This window comes from Archocentrus centrarchus, chromosome 4, assembly GCF_007364275.1.
Source record: "Archocentrus centrarchus isolate MPI-CPG fArcCen1 chromosome 4, fArcCen1, whole genome shotgun sequence".
NCBI lineage: Eukaryota > Metazoa > Chordata > Actinopteri > Cichliformes > Cichlidae > Archocentrus > Archocentrus centrarchus.
This window is the reverse complement of record NC_044349.1, coordinates 37,579,646-37,588,498: the sequence shown is the minus strand read 5'-3', so window position 1 is coordinate 37,588,498 and position 8,853 is coordinate 37,579,646. Positions and strand designations below refer to the sequence as shown.

The 8,853-nt window shown below is 43.6% G+C and overlaps 1 protein-coding gene across 2 annotated transcripts in view; it reads right to left on the bottom strand.

Annotated features, from left to right (window-relative positions):
• Positions 1-424: 424 nt before the first annotated feature.
• sned1 (sushi, nidogen and EGF-like domains 1) overlaps positions 425-8,853 on the bottom strand; it is a 39,985-nt gene continuing 31,556 nt past the window's right edge. For both annotated transcript variants that reach the window (XM_030727330.1, XM_030727331.1), the window contains 12 exons: positions 8,543-8,830; positions 8,072-8,255; positions 7,750-7,862; positions 5,158-5,436; positions 4,941-5,061; positions 4,773-4,855; positions 3,330-3,428; positions 3,022-3,138; positions 1,427-1,514; positions 1,253-1,332; positions 1,137-1,164; positions 425-1,029 (listed from right to left, as the gene is read on the bottom strand). In XM_030727330.1, coding sequence (XP_030583190.1) covers positions 1,139-1,164; positions 1,253-1,332; positions 1,427-1,514; positions 3,022-3,138; positions 3,330-3,428; positions 4,773-4,855; positions 4,941-5,061; positions 5,158-5,436; positions 7,750-7,862; positions 8,072-8,255; positions 8,543-8,830 — 1,478 coding nt within the window. In that variant the 3' untranslated portion in view covers positions 425-1,029; positions 1,137-1,138. The remainder of the gene's footprint in view (positions 1,030-1,136; positions 1,165-1,252; positions 1,333-1,426; positions 1,515-3,021; positions 3,139-3,329; positions 3,429-4,772; positions 4,856-4,940; positions 5,062-5,157; positions 5,437-7,749; positions 7,863-8,071; positions 8,256-8,542; positions 8,831-8,853) is intronic.

The following is an 8,853-nucleotide window of genomic DNA, read 5'->3' as shown; positions in this document are numbered from 1 at the left end:
AGGATTATTTTGAACTGTGAATCATGCTAAGCTGCTAAGCAGTGAAATGGAGCTGAAGACGAGCAGAACTGGTCTCCTGTTATTGAAGTGTTATTAAAACACTTTTAGTATAGTTTTTATGTTGTCACACCGTAACGATAGATTTAACATAGTGTGACAAATGATGTGAAGAAATTTAACACAGGAGGCAGCAGGGTGGTTCAGCAGATGAGCAGGCGACCACGTATGGCGGTGCAGACGACGCAGGTTCGTATCCCAACCTGTCGCCAGTTACTGTGTCTTCCCCCATCTCTCTCCTCCCGATTTCCTGTCTCTCTTCACTGCCGACTATCAAAGAAAAAGGCCCAAAAAATTATTTAAAAAAGAAATGTAACACAGACACCAGAGAACATTTTAACATTTTTATTATTAAAATATTCACCTACAAAATGGCCTATAAACACTATGTACAGGTTAGCGAGCAGTGACGCCTGCTAAGACACAGAGGAAGATATTCTCCACAGAAAAGGCTGTGCATCATTGTCAGAGGAAGAGATCCGTTTATGGGTGAAAGTATACATTTCCTGCTGTCTTCATAAGGAGATGATGGGACTGATGTAAGGAAAAGACTCCGCTTTCAATTCCCTGAGGGACAAACCTGCAGCTGAATCACCTCTCCTAATGTGTCAGCGTAGACGTTGAAATGAGGTATATAAGGTCTCTGATGCAGTGCGGTTGACTGCTTAGGATTAATATTTGCATACCGTATGTGTTTGTATGAGACTCGGTCAGCGAACACTGCAAATGATACATGATGTGGGGCTTTTTGCATCTGACTGATAATCCTTTTGTGAGCTCTCAGGATGCAGCCTCATTTTCAGATGGTTGATGGTTTGTTTGTGAATGTTACAGTGGGCTCTGACAGGGTTTTTCAGCACAAAAAAAATGACCATAATCAGTTACTTCAAGCAGATTATAAACACCAAAATTGAAGTAAGGAGGTTTTTCACATGACAGTGATGACAGTTCTTTCATCAGGCTCCAAGTGCTCTGCAGAGAGAGAGAAAAAAAAAGGCTAATTTTCAGTGCAAGTGCTGAAAAACTTGTGATCCTCTGCAGTAGCAGTGCATTAAAAAGACTGGAAAAAAGTCACAAACCTTTATTGTTGTGTGTTTGTTCTTCTGGCTGTTGAGACAGTTAACGTGTGTGTGAACATAACTGCGTTGGTTTTCTTGCTTTAAAAAGTATTTTGCAGACAGATCATTTAACTCACTCTGACTCTTCTTGGAAGGTGTCGATTCACAAATCTCTCGGTAACACACATCCTGCTGTACTTTGTACATCCTTTTATACCTACGAAGAAGAAAACACGCTCTTTTATTTGATCCATTAGGCCGCACGTTTCATACAAGCCCAGATCGGTGGACGTGAGTTTGACGTGACTTACAGGTAATGGCACACGCCGCCCTCCCACACGGGCACGCTCTTGGTTTCAGAGTACAGGCGGGTGCACGGGTGTGGCACTCGCTGGCACGCTGCAAAAACAGCAGTTACACAACATGAGGTCTGAGCGTTTTATCGGCAGAGGAAAAGTCTGCTTCAGGAGCTGAGCTTCTCCGCGGCTGATGGATGGCTTTAGGAAAGGAATGTTTGAACAATCTGACGCTGGATGTTTGAGTGCAGAGTCAGCGGGGCGGTGGGGTATGTGGAGTGTCCCCTCACACACAGATTCATCAGCGTGGACACATAAGTAAAATAAAATATTCTTCTACTCTGTCTTTGGAGGCTCGTTACTTACACTGGAGGTAATAAAGGTTCATTCCTTTACAGAGAGACTTTTCACTCATCCTTAGTCATTACTAATAAGGGTATGTGCATATTTTATAACCTATTATAAAAAATTATACTGTGAAGTACCCACAACAGTAGCAATCATAATATATAGTAATAAATAATAATCATAAAGTTTATCTGTGTGCGTGTGTCACAGAAGCATTGCTAACATAAGCCTGCGTCTCTCTCAGAGGCCAGGATGTGCTGTGCTGATACTGACGACAGGCTCACTGATCGCTAATGAGTCTCTCATCAGCTATGCTACAGCACAGAATACCACATATGATGTTTGCATGCAGTCTAAGCCTGTGCTTGAATTCTGTCTTTATCTGTCTTATTTTAACTTCCTGTCTTCAAATAGGCTAAAACTTTATTAATATAGTATATCTCGTCCAGTAGCTGGTTTATTCTTCAGCTTTGGTGAGTGAAATTCTGGGAGTTTATTTGCAGCAGTAATTAGCAGATATTTGTGTGATGCACCTCCACAGTTTATGAATGTAGCTTTATACATTCATGGGAGATATCGTGGCTGCAGTAAAATACAAACACTGAGGCTTCCAAAACCCGAGGGTGATGTCAGGGTGGCTACATCCATCTTTCATATACAGTCTTTGTTTTTTTAATTGGATGGCTGTCCACTACATTTGCCAAAAAGCAGCTGACTTTCACTCATCCCACCCTGAGTGTGTGTATGTATGTGAAGAGAAGGCGATCATAAATATCACACCTATTCTTCACTGGCTTCCAGTGAAATTCAGGATCCACTTTAAAATCCTGTTGTTAGCATATGAAGCTCTACAAGGACAGGCCCTGCTCAGAGCTACTGAGACCTCCTCACTGCAGACGACCTCTCCGATCCTCTAACCAGGCTCACCTAACTGTTCCACGCTCTCGCTTTAAAACCAGAGGGGATCGACCTTCGGAGCGTCCTTCCTCAGCCTATCAGGTCGGCTGATTCTGTGATTTGCTGAAAACACATTCTTATAGGTTGGCTTTCCTTTATTCTTTCCTCCTTTAATTCGGGCCACAGTTTGCAGCCATTTGTGTGTATGGAAGTGTGTGTGTTGGAACGAATATGTGGCCACATGTTAGACTGCGTGTCTGTATGTTGGTAACATGTATACTCGTGTGGCTTTTATTCAAACTGTGAAGCACTTTGTAAGTCTGTGTTTGAAAAGTGCGACACAAATAAAGTTATTATAAACTTACACAGTTCACACTGCCTGCCCTTGAACCCGGCTGCGCAGTCGCAGACGAAGGAGTCGCCTCCGTTCACACATGTGCCTCCGTTCTGGCAGGGCAGGCTGCGGCAGTCTTGGGGCGACTCTACGAGACAACAGCTGCCATTAACATCCTCGGCTCCGGTTTCAGGCCGGCTCTTCCACATTATCCACAGCTGATAGCTGTTGCTGACGGCCTCCGGCTCCACCCCCACTCAACACAACATGAATCTCATGTGTAGGAGACGCTCATCGCTGGGATCAGTTTACAAGGGAGGATGTGCAAAAAACACCTACCAGGTTTTGTTCTCAAAGCTTCTTCTTGGATCTCCAGTGCAAGGCTGACTTTGTTTGTTGTTTCTTCCATGTTCTCTAACCGAACTGGCGGCTCAGGTTCTGTAAGGTAAAGCACTTCCTGCCGTGAATCATCATGAAAAAGGGCAGACAGGTGAAATGTAGATGATGCAGCAGGTGAGACATTTAAAAGGTTTTTATGTGTTCATTTCTCAACAGTGAAGCACTGATTTAACAGGTCACTGATTTACAGCATGGGTGCATCTACGGAGGACAGAAACTGCCAAAACTGAAAATAAAAAAAGAAAATCACAATTTAATAATATTAAAAATAAATGTTGCCATTATTTACTTTATAAAGTTTTCTTTTTCCTTTTCTTTATATAAATGTATCTTTGTTAAATGTATTTTTCTTTCACCACTCCTCAGTATCTCCCTGGTCTTAATTAAAGGTTTTTATTAATTTTGCTGCTCTATTTTTTTTTTCATTTTATTGCTACTCCTTTTATTGGGCTTGAAATATGGTTTATGGTGTATTGTAGGTTTTAATAACCATTAGTGAATTTCTATTTCTTTTATGGATTTAACATATGGTTTTATCATTTTTGCTCCTATTGTCTTTTTTTTCTGTTTTTATCTGTGATTATTGTTTCTTGATTATTATAATAATTCATTTGCTTACTTCTGTCTGCTGATTTAGATATTGATTTTTTTAAAATTTTAGTTGTTTTCAATTTGACCCCAAACAAAATGCAGATTAAAGTGAAACAAATGAGAGCGAGAACTGAATAAAATGGAAAGAACACAAATTTTTAAGTGTAGGATATTCTAAATCATAAAAACAAATATTTCATGAACAATAATAAGAGTACCTCGGTTTGATTTTTTTTAATGCACAGTCAATTGTTATTTTTTGTTATTTAATAGAAAAGCAGAATATTGTACTCATACATTAATTAGTGTGTAATTATTCTTCCAACAAACTGATGCATTCACATAAACTTAGACTGAATCCATTAAAAACACAGAGGAGGGGGCGCCGGTTTGTGGAAGCTGCCGTGAGATCACGTTAGAGGAACCGCAGCACAGACGTGGACACACAGACAGCTGAGGTAACAACAGCTGACACCCAGCCTGAGGTGCTGAGGTGACTCAAGGGCAAAAACGTAAAATACAAATAATAAGAATAAATAATAAGAAAACAGAATTCAACTGACTGCAATCTGCTGACATCTAGTGGTGGTATTTTCCACACTGTACCTTTAATTTTTTTTTTAATGGATTTATTTATGTAATGTGCTGCAGTCTCTGTGGCAGGTCATGTTTTGTGCTTCTACCTGGAATGAAATATTAATAAAGTTTTGATTGCTTAACATTAGCAGAAGTCTGCTGAGTGGCGAGGCCTGCTTTGGCACTGCTGACCCTCACGTCACTGCTTATACTCACTAGTGCGATGCCGGATGGCTTTTCGAGGCAGGTGAGTGAACTTGGCTGTTATCTTTCCCCTCCTGTCGATGAGTTCTGTGTATCTGCAGCACAGAAAAAATATGCTCTCTGCTTAGCATTAACTGCTGTTACATATTAAAGCAGTTTTAATTAATGTGCTACATGTACCTGGGTAGTTCCTCAGAGTTTTCTGCTTCTGCTGTGCCGCCCACGTCCTGAGGCTGGGATGGGATCTCTTGTCTGGTCACCGCTGGTCTCTCTCTCCTCCCCGGTCTGACCGGCATTGGCACTGCATCAAAGAAGAACATTTCAGGATTCGGGAAAGTCGGATTCCAAAATTGAAAGGCAAAATAAATAGAAATCCCCGTGATGGCGTGCAGCTCACAGGTAGTGAAAGCCAGGTGCTGAGGTATGCTGTGGATCTGCTCCTGCCCCGTGTTTTTGACCGATGTGAGGGCCACGTAGTAGTGCTGCCCCGGCGTCAGCTCGCGGAGGGTGTACGAGGCCACCCTCCCGTTGGGCAGGAATCGACTTCTGGTATTCAAACCTCGGGTCACGTTGACCACAAAGCCATCTGGGACGTGTCTCGGGTGGCGGCTCCAGGTGATCAGGGCTGAGTTTGGGGTCACGTGTGAGAGGGAGAGGTTCTGTGGGGGAAGAGGCCCTGAGGGTAACACGTTCACACAGTCAAATGGTTGCATGAAAGGCTTCAAAAATAATAATTTTACTCAACACCTTTGCTTAGTTGTCTCAGAGGATCAGGCAGTGTTTTCCTCGGGCCTGTTAAACTATTTATCTGAACTGTTCTGGTTTGAGTTGCCCGGTGTTGGAGATAGTGGCTAGGCTTCAAACTTCCTACTTTTAATGCTGCCACAGACTCAGCCTGCTGGGGAACTTCCCATGATGCACTGGGCCCTTAGCATCCACTCCCCTCTTTTCATTCCCCATGTTGGTGTGCCACTGTCATTAACTTGTGTCATATTCAGGATATTTTCTGTTTATCTTGTTTTTCACTCCTCTAGTTTTCAGCAGCAGGCTCCGCCTTGGGGCGGAGTTTGGGCTCAGGTTGTCTCTCACCTGTTCTTCATCTCCTCAGCTGGTGGCTGTATGTGAAGGCTGGGAGGGCAGCACACTGCCTTCACACATGTGGGGGTAACTAGGCTCCCAATCTTTACTCTCTGCCGGTTGTCTGTTATTAATCCCGAGCTCCGTCTGCCTAGAGCTCTGGTCTCCCGTTTCTCTGGGCGAGTCCTCCATCTTCCATCCTCATAAGCAAAGAAGTGGACCCGGGACTGGAGTGGAATTCGCCGTGGAAAGGACCCTCCTGCCTGTCAGACCATCTCCACGGAACTTCGCCACTCAGAAAAACACTGAGGGACCCCTCTGCCTGCCCACTCTCCGTTGTGTTAACCGCTGACTCAGTGACACCGCTCTCTCTGAACCCCCCCTCTCAGGATCCGGACTCGCTGCCCTACCAAACTCCCAAACCCGTCAGAGCTGGCATTCACCTCATCACTCAGTTTTTCCCTGCTGTTTAAATTCATCTTTTTCGCTGTTGGTTGGTGTGCTGGGTCTGACTTTAGAGCCTGTTTTCCTCAGCTATCATGACAGCTCCTCCTTTTCTTTCTCTTTCCCTTTAATAGTAGTTGGTTATCCCTCCCTGAGCCTGGTTTTGTTGGAGTTCTCTTCCTTTTTACAAGGGAGCTCTTCCTTCCCACCATCGCCGAGCATCATCAGATTATGAAGCATGGTCTTCCACACTGGCAGGCTTTTCTGGGCTCTTTCAGGGTGACTATGGCTGATGTTGTTAAAGGAGTGAGTCCGCTTTACATCACTTCAACTTTTTTTGCCCAGTTGATTAAAAACTTAAACAAAAGTAGATGCAACTGGTTACAAATATCTTTATCACAGCCCTGGAGTGCAGTGGTTTACACATTTACTTGGCAAGTGAAAGGTTGCTGGTTCAGTTCCAGCTAGAGACACAGATTCCCTTTGGAGTCCCGTGTGAAACGCAAACAAATCAAACGTGTGGCACAACCTGCTGTGACAACGGAGCAGCTTCTTCTAATAAATACTTAATAAATAATTAAACAGTTATTTTAACTGTTAAACCAGAGTGATACGGAGAAATCATTGTGTGTGCTTTTTGTTTGGTCTGTGTAATAAACTAGTAATTATAAAGTGTAAGCGACACTAACAATGACACTTTGGTTTTTAGGATCTTATCTTACTGTAAAGCAGTAAGTGTTGATGTGTAATCAGTGGGACTGAACATTAATTGGTGTCAGATACCAAAAATACATTTTCAAAACTCAGCAGTGATGACTTTTTCCAGAAACTGTGACCTGGAAACTGAAAAAACCCAAACAAACAAACGTAAATAAAAACATCCACAGTCTGAGTAACTGTTGGAAACTATCTGCAGTATTTTCTTTGTTGGATGTTCTTTTGCAGACCTTCAAATGTCTTCAATCAATCAATCATTTGGTATTCAAAAACGAAGGTACAAGGAACTGTTATGTCTTACAAAAATAATTTCTGTTTCAATAATACAAGAAAAAAAATACATTTTAAACCTTCATGTACGTTTGGGTGAATTATGTAATACTTTGATCATGCAGTCGTCACAGTCGGGCTGATGTCTCATATTAATGAATTATCTGCATATTGTAACTGTCAGAATTACAGATTCATTACACATCCTGTTTAACGCCTATAATTGTATACATATACTACACACAACCTTCCATTATCCCCACTGCACAGAAGGACTACTTCCTGTAAAGTTATAGAAGCAGAGGGACAAACTCATGGTTTGTGATTAAGAATCTCACAGAAATATACAAATGGGGTCATAAATGACTCCCCTGGGTTATGACTGAAAGATACGGAGCGGATTGTTGTTGTTTGTCTGTTCTGTGATGACTGTATAAATACAGTTACTGTATATGCTCTTGTGTTCACTGCGGTAACCTACTTGTCCAGAATTGCAGAGGTCCTGCTGAGCGGCTCATGGAGGGAAACTCATCTGGTCTGATCCCGCTCTGAGTCAGCACGTCCACCGTGTACATCTGAGCCGGCTGCAGCGAACTGTGAGAGGTGCACAGAGTCCAGTTCAGTCATGCTGAAACTTACCTTTTCATGGTACCGTTAAGAGCTTCGTAAATTTAATGAGATGGCGCCCCGTAGTGGTTAAAAGGCATATTTCCCCAAAGCATTTAAATGAAGCCTCAGCAGCGACATCCAGTGGACACAAATGAAGCTGCAGACGTGCAAACGTTTAAAGTGCAGCACCTGACCTGAAGGTGTACTCAGTGGTGCTCGTGTTGAGCACAGCAGTGCGAGCCTCCCTCCCGTCTGAAGGCAATAAGGACACGCGCACCCCGCTGACGGTTGCGTGACGGGCAGCCTGGACCAGCCACTGCAGCCACACCTGAGAGGAGGACACGTTGACCACCTGCAGCTGCTCCACCGGCCGAGGTCCTGTCCCAGAAACACACAACATTCAAACACAGAGAAGCATGTTCCACTTCCAGGTGACATGTTTAAGCTTGTTAAAGGAACATTTTTTGATTAGTAACAGTTTCTTATCCAACGTGTTTCTCCAGCTGCTCTTAAACACGCTCTGGTCCCACCTCTTTTAAAGAACCTCAGATGATTAAGATGCACCTGTGTGTCAGTTTTGGTTTCTCGACTCCTGATCGAGTTGAGAAACAGGGACTATGTGTATTACAGTAAGATTATAGCATGGCATCAAAGAGCGTGCTCACTGGTGCGTATCAGCGCAGTGGCAGGTTGGCTTGTGTCGTTGCTGTTGGTTTTCAGTTTGATGGAGAAGGTGGAGATGTTGTAGAGCAGGCCGGGCACCAGGCCTCGCATCATGTGGGTGGACTTCTGCCTGTCCAGGTAGTCTGTTTTGGGGTTGGTCTGGCCCAGGGGAGCATAGGTGACGGCAAACATGCTGATCAGGCTGTTTGAGGGCTCCGGCTCGTCCCATCGCAGCTCCACCTCGCTCTCCTCCACACGCAGCACGTGGAGACCGGGAGGAGGCAGCAGGTCTGGAAACAGCAGCACCTTACAT